Source organism: Ostrinia furnacalis, unplaced genomic scaffold, assembly GCF_004193835.3.
Source record: "Ostrinia furnacalis isolate ACB-3 unplaced genomic scaffold, ASM419383v2 OfSCF1955, whole genome shotgun sequence".
Classification (NCBI taxonomy): Eukaryota; Metazoa; Arthropoda; class Insecta; order Lepidoptera; family Crambidae; genus Ostrinia; species Ostrinia furnacalis.
Genome location: NW_021132194.1, coordinates 4,876 through 21,155, shown reverse-complemented (window position 1 = coordinate 21,155; position 16,280 = coordinate 4,876). Strand labels below are relative to the sequence as shown.

At 37.3% G+C, this 16,280-nt stretch overlaps 3 protein-coding genes across 4 annotated transcripts; 2 read left to right on the top strand and 1 right to left on the bottom strand.

The window, feature by feature from the left end:
- Positions 1–587: 587 nt before the first annotated feature.
- LOC114354202 (uncharacterized) lies at positions 588–3,417 on the top strand. Its single transcript, XM_028306473.1, has 2 exons — positions 588–2,962; positions 3,203–3,417. Exons 1-2 carry the CDS (start codon positions 824–826, stop codon positions 3,311–3,313), a joined length of 2,250 nt encoding a protein of 749 aa, XP_028162274.1. The 5' UTR covers positions 588–823; the 3' UTR covers positions 3,314–3,417.
- A 3,198-nt stretch (positions 3,418–6,615) lies between these two features.
- Positions 6,616–12,684, bottom strand: RpL7 (ribosomal protein L7). Of its 2 annotated transcripts, none has more exons than XM_028306464.1 (7): positions 12,580–12,684; positions 11,648–11,795; positions 10,831–10,950; positions 10,024–10,113; positions 8,724–8,867; positions 7,787–7,936; positions 6,616–6,776 (listed from the first exon to the last, which is right to left on the bottom strand). In XM_028306464.1, exons 2-7 carry the CDS (start codon positions 11,789–11,791, stop codon positions 6,636–6,638), a joined length of 789 nt encoding a protein of 262 aa, XP_028162265.1. In that variant the 5' UTR covers positions 11,792–11,795; positions 12,580–12,684; the 3' UTR covers positions 6,616–6,635. The 2 variants fall into 2 exon arrangements, with proteins under 2 accessions (XP_028162265.1, XP_028162266.1); XM_028306465.1 differs by lacking the exon at positions 12,580–12,684 and adding an exon at positions 12,504–12,525.
- A 250-nt stretch (positions 12,685–12,934) lies between these two features.
- LOC114354201 (zinc finger MYND domain-containing protein 10 homolog) lies at positions 12,935–16,017 on the top strand (the record flags this gene model as incomplete). Its single annotated transcript, XM_028306472.1, has 7 exons — positions 12,935–13,089; positions 13,378–13,486; positions 13,613–13,726; positions 13,986–14,125; positions 14,415–14,537; positions 14,966–15,120; positions 15,866–16,017. Coding segments are annotated over exons 1-7 (897 nt in total), but the record flags the coding sequence as incomplete, so codon positions are not given.
- Positions 16,018–16,280: the final 263 nt, after the last annotated feature.

Here is a 16,280-nt window from a genome sequence, read left to right as displayed (position 1 = left end):
TAAAGTTTTTTTTTTTTTCATATATTTACAAGTTAATTTTAACTTACGATATTTTTACTCAAGGCATTCAATAGAAAACAAAAGAACAAACAATAAAACTGATAAAACCTTCTATTGCGGTTTAGGGAAAACCTTTGAAAAATGGTAATATAATTATGGATAAGGATAAAATAAAAATAAACAGTTAATAATATTAAATGATTTTGTCAAGTCAATAATTTTGGTAAGCAAAGTAGGATATAAATATTATTGTGTAGGTTAGTTCTACATACCAACAGGAGCGAAATTGAGGATGTTATTCCTCAAGTCAGCAGTAAGCAGTTAAACCATAGAGCAAAGTAATACAGGTTAAACTTTTCCATTGTAATAAATTTCACATCAAAAATTCAAATGTTTATGCTAGCGCCATCTGCCAAAAGCTTTGAAATAAAGCTTTGCGCGCTTATAGTGAGACTACTCCCCGCTAGATGGCGCTTCTAAAAATGATACGACGATATTTTGTCTGGCCACAAACTACAGAGTATGTTGTACACTATCTGAAAATGTTATTTAATTGTGAAAACTGAAAGTCAGATCATTTATAAAAACAAGTATCCCATTTATCATAAAAAAATATTATGGTAAAGCTAGTTAATTTCATATTTCATTGCCACGTAAAACAATAAAACAAAATGTCTGCTTGACAGTCATGTGGTATTTTTTGAAGCTTTGTTTGAAATGTCAACAAAGTTTGAATTGAAGAAAAAACCAGCTCACCGCCAGCTTTTGTCGCAGTTGTAAAAAAAACTGTAACCGATCTCAAAATCTTGTGATTTGCATCAAAATGGATATTCAAGATGAGCCTGAAATTCTGAAGAGGTGTTACAAGTGTGATCATCAGTTATTTGACAGCATAAACATAGTTTACAATGCATCTAATTCCATGATCGTTATTTGGAATAAATACCAAATATTCGTTTACGAAGACCTCAACTTTGAGAGCACTGCTAAGGTGTTCATGCCCGAGTTTCAAATCCAGCAGCTGATACTATCAAACAATTATTTAATATGTTTAGACAAAAGTGGCAATATTCACACAACATCTATGAAATTCAAGAATCCTGCCCAAAAACGGTTCAAAAGCAGCTTCCAGCCGAAAGAGCAAGGTATTATGATTTGTATTCAAACCCAGGATGATCATTCATCAAGTATCTTGAGTGTCAAATGTGAAAATGACCTGTACTCTTTGTGCCTTAACAAAATTAACTCCGAGTTTACTTTAGAGAAGAAGATTGCGTTGCTACACTCTGGCCGGTGGCCATTACCGACTGCCATACAGGATAAGTGCATTATAGCAATACACAAATTATCAGAAACTGAATTTGATTATGTAAAAAAAATATTTGATGTCAACAGTAATTATATCGTTAATGACTATAGCTTAATTATCATGTCTTTTGATAAGTTGTCAGTTTACGGCTGCTTATTTAGCCCCAAAATGCCTGACGAAGCTGTCAACTTGGTGAAATTGTACACATGCCCATCTGAAATATGTAACATAGAAATAACTGAAATAAACAATCTTTTTATATTGATTGGGCTCAACATTGGCACATTAGTGCGACTGAATCTAAGAAATGTTTCAAACAAGCCAGAATTGGTGCATTTAAACTCGGCCCTGTATAAATTTCTTACCCTGAAAGACACAGTCTTGTACACAGATGCTAAATCTATGTGGAAAACAGACAACACATTTACAGAAAATATATCATTCTTCCAATTCTTTGTCAAAGATGTTAAGGATTTCATAAAATTCGGTGACCAAATAATTTGCACCACATTCACGAATTTAATATACATCTTTCCTATTGACGACGAGTCCTCTTATATTAAGCCAATCACAACCGACGAGTATTGTGCAGCTGAGAAGTTATTGAACAACTCCGAGTATTTATATAAAATTATTGAGGAATTGGAGAAAAACAATACACTGACTAAAAAAATAAATGAGGAAGGCAACTTCGTGACTGCCTTTTCTTTATCAAATAGACAAGATATTATGGATAATATTATTCACCACACCATTACAGTGTATGAATACTATCAGGATGTGATACATGAGCATCCTGGTCTGATGGCAACAGAAGAACTGTATAAGTACTCGCTTCCAGATACATTTTTCATTCTGATCAACCTGTCCACTACCACACTTCAGCACATGTTCAACAACATACTATCGAATGTATTAAATGACGTCAAAATCCATATATCTCTATCAATGGACGGTAAATTACTGAAAACAACAAGCATGAAAGTTACAGATACATTCAAAAAGTTGAAGGTTCTGATGCCGGTAACTATTCAAGATGAGAACATATCAGAAATGGATGTGAATATGGAATTGGTTACAAGTGTGCCCGGAGCTTTTGAAGAGAAGCAAAAACTGTGGGTCACGCTTTACAGGAGACGCGTAGTACTTACCTCAGAGCATTTCATACAATCTGCTGTACCAAATACGGATTATCCACCTAAAAGAGAGACGAACATTGAGAAATTAGCCTGGAATTTCACTCAAGATTACTATCAAGAAATGGTGAAAGTCACTAACCTTATGAAGTTGGATAGCGTACCCAAATTCTCCATATACCTAAAACTGCCCAACAACTTTGCTGAATTGTTGAAGAAAAATGCTGACCATCTGAGCTATTTGACTAAAATGAGAGCCGAACAAATAGTACAGAATTACTCATCAGAAGAATTCTTGAAATCAAATAGCCCTATTACATTTGAAGTAGGCAGCAATAGCGTTGCTGTAGAAATCGTGAGCGATGATTTTTCAAAGCCACTTTTAAAGTTCTCATGTGGGAATATGACCGTAGCACACGATATAAGAAGCTTATTTTCAAAGATTATTTACGATGATTTCAAAAACTCTGGGCCTGGTCAGGAGTTTGTAAAACACGCACTGTATTATGAAGCTGAGGTATGTATAGTTGTAGCAATTTAATGAAATCATTTAAAACTTAATCGATTAAAATTATGCCTATTATATGAATTATTAACTTTCTAGAAAGCACACAATTTAATGTAATGTCTAGTTTTAAAACTTAGACCACTAACAGTAAAATACATAATCAGAGTTTACATGTCTACTTTCTTATTATTATTTAATTTATAAATATTTCTAATACCTATATTTATTCGTTTTTATTTTATTTTACAGAAAGTACTCAAGAAGATCAAGAGCTGTATACAGAACAAGCCACATTTCAAGGACTTTCAACCAGTTGCTGATGAATTTGAAAAAAATATTATAGGTGCTCTTCCAATTTAATGAATTTTTATCACAATTTAATAGTTATTTAGTAAGGAAATGTGATCTTAGTGTAAGAGAGAGAGGCTGTGATCAATATAATTTTTGTCATTATGTACCTCGTATATCGCATTCTTTATTTTACCATTACCATTAAATGATGTACAGGCAACAGCACATCAAAGTAGGTACACATTTTTGCTGCATAATCACCTCTATTAGCCTAGGCGCAAAACACCAACATTTAGTTGAGCGATCGATAGTTGGGTCGGGCTGTTACGAGGGCTGCACTAAAAGTATCGGGAATGGTATATTTCCACTGTTCCTATCATATTAAAATATTTTTAATTGCAAACTCCTTGGTTTTAAGCATCGAATACCATTTATTTATTTTAAAAAAAATTCTCGGTCTTATCACAAGGTCTTGTGAAACTTGTTTAGTCGCTGAGAAAATGGAATTGACTCGAGAAAATTCAAGAGCGATGATTTATTATGACTTTCGGAGTGGTTTAACACAAAAACCGTGTGTTGACCGGATGATTTCTGCATTTGGTAATGAAGCCCCATCCATAACCACAATTTATCGCTGGTTTGCTGAATTTCAACGTGGACGTGTCAAGCTCAGTGATGGTCCCCGTCAAGGTCGTCCAAAAACTGCAGTCACCCAATAAAACGTTGATGCTGTGCGTAAGCTGATTGAAGAAGATCGACATGTGACATACCGCGAAATTCAGGCAACTTTAGACATTGGCATGAGTCAAATACAAATAATCTTGCATGAACAATTAGGTGTAAAAAAGTTGTTTTCCCGATGGATGCCGCATTCGCTCTGTGAAGAGCAAAAAGCGGCTCGCGTTACTTAATGCGTCAGAACTCTCGGAAGATTACATGCAGGATCCTCAAATGCTGTATACAACATCGTATCAGGTGACGAATCCTGGATATATGCGTACGAACCCGAAACAAAAAACCAGTCACGAGTTTGGGTGTTCGAAAATGAGTTAAAGCGCAAATCACTTGTCCAAGTTCGGGACCTTGTCATTTAAAAAATATAGTTCTGTTTCTTTCGCTCGAAAGTAATAATGCTTAAGTATGAATGTGATAGCTATATTTTCTAGGCACTATGGTTGCTTTTCAACCAAATTTTTCTCAGTCTGTGTTTGAAGATGACGCGATCCGCGGTGCCCGTCTGGGTAGTGAAAAAGATGGATGTTTTTTATCGTTTAGATGCTTTGGAAGTGTGTTTTTCTTTATAAAAAACGTGTATAATGTGATTAACTTTGGAAATAAGTGTTAATATATAACATTGCTTCTAATTTTGAAGGTGAATCAAGTGCAATCACAAAAAGTGACAAAAATTGACGAATCTTTTTTTTCAAGTAAGTGTTGTACCTAAAATATATATTTGTTAGCCTTAAAAGTTACACCAAAAGACGGGTAATTTTATCCAGATTCCAAAAATGTGACTCGATAGTATGTAACGGTAATAATGATAAGCTATTTTAGGGAAAATGCGCAACGGGAATTTTTTTTTTTTTTTCCCGCGGGAAGTGGGGGGCACTTCACGCAGTAGCGCCTTCCCGCCGCAGGTCGCTTGAGGGGATAATTGGTTTCGTGTATGGAAAAATGTGTCAAATTTCGCGGAGAATACTTTAAAAAGCAATAAATACATTTTTAAATAGTAATGTTGTTTCACTTCCTTGATTCCCGAAATTTTCAGTGCCGCCCTCGTAATCAGTATGGAGATGTATGAAAGTGCGCACATAACACCAATTTGTTATCGGCCAACTAACAGTTGGTGGTCTGCGCCTAGGCTTACAACTAATTAAGATCCCCAGTGTTTTGATGTGCTGTCGTCCGTACAGTGGGCCACACACTTAGGCTAGGCTTAGTTATTTTTCGGTCATGTTGTCTACTTGTCTCGTAAAGGATTACTATTTGATCAGAGCGAATGATAATTGAAATTCTTACATGGAACTGTAGCCCAAAGTTCATTATTTTTTTTAGAAAAAAATATACTTAATAGTTTATATTGCATAAATTAGCACTAAATACCTAATTATTGTGTTACGGGTGTGTGCACCACACACAATAGTCCAGCGGGAGTCGGGTTCGAACCCGCGTTCCCCGACCCGACTAATCCCACCCCTTCACTGTTGGGCTGTTACAGATCGAGAATCGAGATCGCTTCACCTACACATACATTGTAAGCACAGTTTTAGTTTTATCAAATGGGCCCTCACATTTTGAACTCCTATGTTCTGATTAATTTCATTGCGGGTCTGATGACAGTTAACTTTCTCCCAGAACAGACTTGACCTTCTTCATTGGTTGGGTTTTTATTGGCGGTGGTAAAAGCTGTAGATCCTGGCTACAGAGGAGTTGCAACGGTGGGAATAGTGAAACGGACCCTCACACCACACGAATTAACCTGGCCATCCATCATCTCATCATCATACTCTTTCAGTCAATGATGAAATGACCTCTGTCCTGTCATTGGTCATTTATGCACGCACAGTGATCGCCGACGCGAACTACACACGTTGGTTTGGCCGAAGCTTAAGCCTAGGCGCAGACCACCGATTTTTAGTTGGCCGATAGTAATTTGTATGATAGGTCCGATTCTAATTTGTATGAAGAATTGGCCGATACCAAATCGGTGTAATGTGCGCACTTTCATTAATGTCCATGTTACGGTTAATGTGATAAATTGAAAATTATTAATAATAACCGGTTATTATGAATAATTACCGACAGTCGCGGTAAAAGTGATAAATTAATCACATTTAACAGTGATTATTTAATAATTCAACCTTAGTACTAACAAATTTCATAAAATAGTACAACATCTTGTGTACGTGCTCGTGTACAGCTAAACTTTTGAACGTTTTGATATCATATATTAATATAATTTGGCATAATGAGTTTGGAATGTTTCTTGCATAATATTACTTTTCCATGATGCCTATAACATAATGTTTTGATTTAAAGTGAAAAATAGGTTAAGGTGCGGCGGGGGTGGCCCTTGGGCCACCCCTAAGCCGCCTATTTAGTTTTATACACACATAAATGACCTCATATTAATCACATTTACCAAATCATGCGGTAATTATTCATAATAACCGGCGATTATTCATAATTTTCACATTTATCACTGACCGTAACATCCATACTGATTACATAACAGCGCGTCCCAACTATCGGTCGGTATCCCAAGTATCGGTCAACAAAAAATCGGTGGTCTGCTCTAGGTTAACACATGGATATAAATTCTGAAAAGGGTTAGGATAATAAACAGCTAGGTAGTAAATGAAAGTCGTAAATAAATTTAAATCTATTTATTTTAGACCATCCTTCTCAGCAGGTCATTGATCTTGTCCTCGCGGTTACCGAAGTCTCCGCCATCGACGTAGTGAATGGTCTTCTTGCGCCAGCCTCCAGTGGGGTTGTTCAGTTTGAAGGGCCACAGGAAATTGCTCGCGTACTGTTGACAAAATGACGTTTTAGAGTTTATTTTTGAATAACTAGAGTAGCACACGGGATAGAGACACGATTTCAATACACATCTCTGCGTTCACATATACGTTTTGTTTAGCGCTCGTCAGTCAGTTGGCGCCACTGTAAAATAGATCTAACTTGACCTTCACTGGTTGGGTTTTTATTGGCGGTCAAGCTATAGATACGCTAATTTTTAACGTCTCCAATACAAACGCGCTTCTTCTATCCGTAAGCGCGTCTGTATTGGAGACGTTAAATTGCAAAGTTGAGGCGAATACGTACTCAAATGTTAAATAAAATGAACATTGAATATTCAATACACTAGCTGCGTCGTTTCGTTAAATGTCTGCAAGCGAGACAAAAAGCACTTGTCAATCCGACTACGCAAAACAGCCTATTACGATAAAAATCTTTGCCTTTGTTGATGGCCTCAACTCTCCTTGCGCGATCTATAGCAGATGTGCGCTTCAGGCGTATATTCTTGCCATGCTATACACCACTAAATTTTTATCACCGAAAAAATTTTAACAGATTATGTAGAAACGTGTGAAAAATTTAAAGCAAAAGAAAAACAAATGTTTTTCATAAAGTTAATTTTTTTATTAAATTTTCTTTAGTCCATATTTTACGCGTCACAGCTGGGTCACTCCTCTGCTCGCTAGAGTAGTCGTACGCGCTCGCACGTTGCATCGATCTGTCTGTCTCGCTCACGCCTCGACCACGTTTCCAGTGTTGTTATTACATACTTAGCTAACTTAGACCATTTTGAATTCTAATAAGTGTTACATTATCGTACGTAAATAGTGCTAGCGACGTGTGTGTCAATAAATTACCAATTTTAGGAGGATATTTTGAGTCACTTTATTTTACTTTTTTTTGCACAAATGGGATCAGTATCAATAACTCATTACCCAGAATTTTTTTTTCGGTGATTAAAATTTAGTGGTGTATACAATCTAATCATTTCCCCAATAGTGTATACTTTGGAACACCCACCTTGAACTTGTCTCCGACGGTGAAGATCTCGTGGATGAGGTCCTCCACGCAGATGATGTTGTTCTTGCCGAGCTTCTCCTCGATGGTGGTGTTGGACGTGATGGGAACGCGCTGGCCCTTCACCTTCGCGAAACCACGCTTGTACACCAGCTGGGAACATCAATTACAAGGTTAAAAATGCTCATCGACTTGCAGTCTGTTAACCGATTGAGTCCCAGACGGCATTAATTAATGTCATAACAATTGATTATCTATTGTGTCTAGATTCGCGGAGCTTGAAGGATTAATCAGTATGGGCATGTATGAAAGTGCGCACACTACACCGATTTGATATAGGCCATTTCTTCACTTCATACAAATTAAAATCGGGCCCAACTATCGGCCAATTAAAAGTCGGTGGTCTGCGCCTGCGCCCTAAAAACTCCAGTTTCGAATGTTACTATCCCTCTCACGCAAAACAATATGCCTACGTGTACTACATAAACGACAGTGACAAATAGACCCGAAACTACGTAAGTAGCATTTGGGAGTAGCCCTACAGGCACTGATTGGTGGACCACCTTCTCTTTTTTTTAAAAGGAATCCTTTTGATTTTATCGTATTGTCTTTAGGTTTTTTAGGTCTATCAGTGCATTTTCTTACTTCAATAAAGGTACCATTTTCTAATTGTTTATTTTTCAACACACACTTCTGTCTTCATATGGTAGGAAACATGAAACCATCTTTCTGATAGACGATCTTTGTCTTTAGACAAAAAGTAACATGTTTTCAAGATTCAAAATTCATAAAAAATAATTTAGTGGTTACAGGAACAGATAAAGACTTGACAGAATTACTTTCCAACTTACAACATTAGAATGGAAACTATGAAAAAGTAATACAAAACTGATATGTAGTTACTTTCCTATTCCTACATTAGTAAGGAAATTATACTGACCTCACGTACACTCTTCAGGTTGGGGTATCCCCAGGTGATGTAAGGCTCAGCGATACGCAGCATGTTGACGGTAGCTTTGTTCAGTCTGACGAACACACCGTTGTTGATCTGACGCAGTCTGAAGAGCTGCAGGACTTTGCGGACCTGGTACGGAGAACAAGAATGTTAATGGGTTTGATAAGCATAAGATTTTTTTATATTTGTGAGTATGACGTCAGATTAGAAAGTTAACAGCATCTTTATCAGATGAACTATGCCTTTAATTTGGGATCATCATTTAGAACATGAAATAGAATTTGAATGAATGAATAGATACTAAAATAGAGAAACTCGAGTCTCAACGTTTTTAAATCATAAGTATACAGGGTGGAAACGATAAGTGATCTCACTCGATTATTTCTAAACTATACCAGATATCGAAAAACTGGTTACTGATCCTGAAAGTGCTTCACGAGCTCTTTCAAATGGTACCAATAACAGGTTACAGAATAAACGGGATCTATCCGAAAATTCAATGTTTCCAGCTTCCATACTAAATGTATGCCAACCACTCAATATTAGTTATTTAAAATTATTTATGGAAAACATTAGTTTTAGGCTTTATTTGCTATAATTTATCAAGAGATGAGTGCCATATCTGTGATAGTACTAAATGTATGGAAGATGGAAACATTGATTTTTTAGATAGATCAAGTTTATTCTGGAACTTAATATTAATACTGTTGGATAGAACTCGTGAAGCACTTTTAGAATCAGTAACCAGTTTTACGATGTCTTTTGTAGTTTTTAATATTATGAGGCTGTACCAAATGTATGGAAGCAGGAAACATTGAATTTTCGGCTAGATCCAGTTTATTCTTCAACCTATTATTGGTACCGTTTGATAGAGCTCATGAAGCACTTTCAGGATCAGTAACTAGTTTTTTGATATCTTGTATAGTTTAGAAATAATCGAGTGAGATCACTTATCGTTTCCACCCTGTATGCTAACAATAAAATGTACTTTGACAGAATATTTTTTTGACAAAGAACTCTTCAGGAATTAATATCTATTAATCAGGAATAAATAAATCTTATTATTATTATTATTATTGTCGGTGTACACTTTTGTGCCTCAGCTTTTCGCCGGTTTCGAGGGAATGCACGGGCCTAATATTATTATTATTAATTCTAATAACATGAATGCACAATATTGCAGATGTTTCATACATATCTGCTTGAGACATGCCCATATTTGGGGGACCAGTAGCGAAATATTATGCAGTTATTGTTAATAAAAATAATGAAAATGGCAAATTACCTTGGGTGACACCTGGTTGATACCACGAATACGGATGACAAAGGCCAGTTTAGCTTCACCAGGAACATAGTAGTTGCCACGGTTGCGTGCCTGCAAATAAATATTATTAAATATAGATGACCCACGCTGAACTGTCCCACCAAACTCAATGACAGGGGGGCGCTACCATCGTTCAACTATATGGTTTCCAACATGGCAAAAATCTCTGAACCAGCGATCCGGTATTGACGGTGGCGCCCCACTGTCAATGTCATCGACAGGACAGTCCAGTATTTTGGAACTATAACAATCATGTTTCTTCTTCTAGTTTTCAAGATAAAAAAAAAGAAATGTTTTATTAGTCTGTATTATGTTATGTATAGTAACCAAAATCATGTGCAAAGTATGTTTATATGCATTGGAGCTTCTGCAAGCCTATGAATGGTTTTTTGGCCAATTTATTTGCTAGACAACATTATTTTTCTTGCACTATAAAAACATTAATGACAAATTGATTTATATTTGAGAGAAAACTGAAAAATACAGAATCAAAAGAAAATATTACAACTAGTGTAGCCAAAAAGGGTTGGTGATAAGAGTAATCAAAATCAAAAACATTTTATTCAATTTAGACCAAAAGTGGCACTTATGAACGTCAAAATATAATAAATAAAAAAAAGGTAGCCCTTATGGGGCACTTTACATGTCTCCTTATCTTTTGGGCCCTACCAGCGCTTCGAGACAAACATATGGCAAGTGCTGAGAAAAAACTGCTGGAAAAAACTCAGTCACCACTAGTTGCCAATAATCATTGGAATGCTGACTCACCTGTCTTGCTAGCCTAATCTCATCGCGTTCCTTGATGCGGTATTCCTTAACATACTGTTCAGCCCTCTTGAAGATTTCCTTCTTCTTCTTGATGGCCGCTGTACGCCTCTTGAGTGTGACCTAATATAAAAAAAACACATTATAACAACAATTTCTACACAAAACTATTATTAAAGTTGATTAGACAGGTCAGGTATAAAGAGTAAACCATCATGTAGGTCAGTGTGATTTTTCATCATTCAACAACAAATTGCTATACCAAAATTAAAGTAGCAAGAGCATTTATTGCTGGAAATGCCTTGGTACGACAATATCCTTTTCAAATTGAATGCTAACAAGGTATTTAAACAAGAAATGAGCCTATTGCACAGCCACATCAAGACACAAAATCCCAAAAATTATCTCTCCTGGAGCAATTTAAGTCATTGAACGCCGAGACGCTAGACACAATGGAAAACTCACCGGTAAGCCGCGTGGCGTCCAACGTGTTAAAGTCACAATAGACGTTTAGACTATTCTTACTATCAAAAGCAGAATTTAATGATAGGCAAAGGCAAAATAACATGATGCCCTAATAGAAAATGCTTTCTTCTTCTTCTTTTATTTTGGCAATGACTTGGTTTTAAAGACCATGATTTCGCCAATGTCAATGTAAACAGTAGAAAATGCTTGCCAGCAGAAAATACCAAATTAACAAATCTTATAGGAAAAAAAGAATAGAAGATTTTAAGTTTTAATAAGTTTCCAGACTATAATTTCCTTGTTGTCTTGATGTGTAGTGCCACTATTTTCCAAAAAGTCAAATAAGAATACGTACTTGGAGGCGGCGAGTGCGGAGATGTTCTCTCCGTTTGCGGTGCTTGAGCACTGACTCTGGGACGGCGGGCAGCTTCTTGCTGTCCTCCTTGCCCTTCACGGGCTTCTTCTCTGCCGCTACCTTCTTCTCTGTAGTCGCAACCATCGTGCTGCAACACAAAATAATTTTATCTCAACGAACGCTGCTGAAAATCAGGAACTTTACCCTATGTTTAGGCTAAGGATAAAACTCATTGTGTAGCTTATTATAACAGCTAGTCCACTTAATACTTTTAAATCATATGAACATGATGGATAAATTTGAAGAATATTGTGTCAATAAAAAAACAATCTGGAATACAAACAAGTTTGAGATTTTCTATTGCTGGCAGTGTTAGAAAATAGTTATAAAAACCTAGGTATTATTTTTAACTAGGTCCCTGCCTAGTCTAGTTGAGGATAAGGTATAAAATAGGTCTAAATGGTGAGGAATTATGAATGTGTGAGGTTAGCCAGAAGGAAGTTGATGAAACGACTTTTAACTTATTAGATAGTATCCACTTTAAATTTACGTTTCATCTGTATAATAATCTAGAATGACTAGCTCAGGCCAGCAACAGGCCGTAGAAACACTCATTGTGCATGGCATGAAACATTGGAGGTTAGATTTTGGTAACAACACAAATTAACTTCGTGGACACTAATGAACATAACGAGTGTAAAAAGTCACGAATTAGCATATAATTGGATCGCAGAAGGCAAAATAAAGGAGAAATGCTGTAAAATCAAGACATCAACCAAGAGGCGGCATGTCATCCAACAATGTACAATCTTTTCACTTTTTCACTGTATTCCACTATTATTTAACGTATACTGACACTGTAAAAGGACTCCTTGATTTCTTACAAACTAAATTACACCAGTTTTACTACAAAATACAAAATAATTATCAACCTGCGGGGCAAAACTCCACGCGGCACGTGTGTCAAGTTATCAAAAGAAAGACAGAAAATTGACTTCCGCTGACCGCCATATTTCTATTATTTTATTTCTGGCAACACCACAGAACAGTTCAGAAACTTAAATTGTAGCCAGCCGTATTATTTATTTTCTAAAATTGTTTGTGAAGATGCACAAAAATATTGCAAAAACTGATCAAAAATATTCAAGGAACGTGTGAGGCTGAGGTCGTGTTCACAAAGTGTCAAACTTTAGAAAACAATAAAATTTATTTTTGATTTTCTTGACATGACGTATCTATGACCGGAAAACATATTGATCAAATCAAACGTTACTACAGTTACTGGATAATTTTTATTAATAAAAATAAACGAGAATTGTTAAAGAAAAATCTAAGAAAATGGTTGATAAAGATCCCCAATTAAGAGCGCTAGAAATAGGAGAAGTTGACATGTTTGTGGAAAGCATGGAACCAGCGCGTATAGAAAGTATTGGAAATCAAGCGTAAGAATTTGAATTGCCTCATGGGCTCATCCACTTCCTATCAGATTATTTTTTATTCCAAATATAACAAACCAAACAAAGAAATAATCTGACTATAATAATTCAAATTAATGTAGAAAAGTTTATAAAAAAAATTCAAAAGTTAGTCTACTCACCACTAGATGGCACTGTACTAATCGCAAAATTGCAGTGTTTGGTCAAGGTTCTATCTTCCTCGGAAAGAAATCCATAATTAATTATTTCTTTTAATCCTTAATTTTAGGTTCTTAATTTTAAATATGTTTGTAGCTGGATAGACTGGCACATAAGGCTTCAGAAAATCAACCAACAAACTGTACTAGAGGCGCAGTCAATGCAAGAGGAGTTTACTAAGGAGTTGCTTATATCTTGTGGGAAGGTAACTATTTATTACCTATTTTAGGTAAAATTTTATTAAAAAAATATTAAGGTGTTTTTTTAAGTTATGACGTGTTTTTGTAGGTAAATAGACGAATTACTTAAAATAGTTTATTTAAAATTACAGTTACCTGTACTAGTCCGCGAAGCCATATGCATCCAAGTATGGCGTCTGAAGGTATACCCTCAAATTTTGAAACTGGAGCTGTCTCCACAACATACTTTTGGCATTTACGTAGTGGTAAGTATTTGTAACACATCTTAGAGCTGATAGCCGTTGGGGCAAACAAGTTCTCGAGTGTTGACCACGGGCCGGAAGACGTAGAGTGGACAAACCTCCCACTAAGTAGACCGACGATATAATAATATGGTGTAAGTACCTGCATGCGGGCAGCGCCGGTTGTTGTGGCAATACTTGGGGAGGCCTTTGCCCAGTAATGAACGTCATTTGGCTGAAACGAATGAAGCAATTTAAAAGGTTTACAAAATGTCTTTTTCAGCTGTATCATGAGGCTGTAGCAGTGGGTCTTCTGGAAACTGTGCTGTTCCATGAAGACGGAGCTCAGTGCGTAAGCGAGGTGATGGTAGACTTGCTGCACTATGCAATCGAGCAGTTGACTACTCTCCTGGCTCTGATAAAGTAAGTTGACTTACTTAGTTGCTCTTTATAACCGATTTAAAAAAGGAGCAGGTTCTTAATCATGCTATGGGAGCTCGGCCAATCCCAAAATGATCTAGTGCCGTGCCCCACTCCAGAAAATCTTACAAATACAAAATTTATATACCTACTTATGACACTAATAGCACCCGCGCGGCTTCAGGTGAGGGTCCCCCCCCCCCCCTGATAACCCTTGATGTTCTCAATTCGACTGTATGTTTTTTTGTAAGAATCACGAGTATTTTCTCATTTATTTTTCTTCTCTTTCTAGTGACAACTACTTGAAGCCACGGTCAGCCAATGATATAGAAAAAGAGACACCGGACCAGGAGCTGGAAAGGCAGAAACGTGATCTGCAGTTTGATATTAGCATGAGATGCATAACTATTGTACGGTATGTAATATTCACTTGATTACTTATCTAAGACTAGATTGCATTGTGTTAAATGTCTAAGTGTTCTAATCATGATTCTATCGCCCGTATTCACAAACATTACTACAGGGTAACACACGAACCAATCACAGAGCTCTATTCAACGCTGTGCGGTCGATTTGATGCTTAACTTAAGCAAGCACCGTTTGTTAATACGGGCGTATTGAGGTTCTAAAGGCGCCTACTTATGGCGCCTTTAGAACCTCAATACGCCCGTATTAACCTACCTACTGGTAGGAACTAATTCTTTCACCAATAGAAGGCTACATTATTTAGAGTAGACGTGTTTAAGTGATGATGATGATGTGTTTATACTTAGTCGTTTAATACACCGCGAGTATCCAGCCTCCCGAGCAACCTCACATATTGATATTTTTTCTTTTCCCCAGCTACATAGCAGAGCATATGGAATCTGTGGGGGTGGGTGCGTCGATGGCGACCGACCTATACAAGACCCACGATGTGCCGTCGCTGCTGGCTCACCTGATATCGCTGCGCCCGTGGACGCGCTCCAACGACAGCGGCGAGCAGCAGATTTTCATCCGTATTTTTTATACATTATCAGCTAATATGATAGACATTTGCCCCTTCCAAATCATTAATTTGTTCCATCATCTTTTAATGAGAATTTTTTCAAAGCTGTTACCGGTTTTTACCTAATGACCCCAAGTAGAGTCCGACCGTTTACTATTACCTACAGTGCTGTGACGGTGACATTGAAAAAAATGTGGATTCTGAGTCGAATATTTAAATAAGTTGCCTAGTATTCATGAGGGGGTTGGAGTAATCAAGGGACCCCTTTCCGAAAAGTATTTCGCACATAGTTGACTGTTTTTTTTTTTTGCTTTAATAGTAGATAAATAACACATCACTTGCCTATTACTTTAGTGGGCGACTGGTTAAAGTAACTAATTTCGTTAAAAGTCATACTAATAACCAGAGTAAATACAAATGAGTAGGTCATCTTCATAGAAACGCACGGGCGCGGTTTGTATGTGAGCGCGCAAACACGTATGCGGCGCGCACGCACACACTGACAAAATTTAGCGGGGATTAGCGGGGAGCCAGTCGTGGTTGCGCCGAATTTTGTCAGTGTGTGCGTGCGCGCCGCATACGTATATTGGCGCGCTCACATACAAACCGCGCTCGGTGCGTTTCTATGAAGATGACCTACTCATTTGTATTTACTCTGTAATAACGTAAGCATCCGAGAAAGACTAGCTCTTTAGCTCAATATTGCAAGCTCTGCTGAAAAGATTGAGCACCCATTCATCATTGTTTCTTGCTAGACGGCCGCTGGTCGAAGCCTTCTGCCGAGGACCTGTCGCAGATGCACCGCAGCGAGGCGCAGCTGTGGCTGTGTCTGCGACAGTTGTTGTTAGAGCCTCGTCTCCCGCACCACTACACCATCGATGACACACGCCGCAGTACCTTCTGTAGGGTAAGAACGAATTGTTTCATCCACGAAGACGCGCCCCACCAATTTTTGGTCGAGAGAAGCGCGGGGTGGTGGGCAGTTTGATCCGAGCAATCCGAGCGTCATTATTGTAGTGTGCATGTACAATCATTCACGCACATGGATAATTTAGCGTGTACCGATAACACTCAAACATTAGCGGGAGAATGGTGGGGCGCGACTTCATAGATGAATCGATCTATACATAATCTGACTTTGTATTTTATTGTACTTAGGTATAGCCTGAC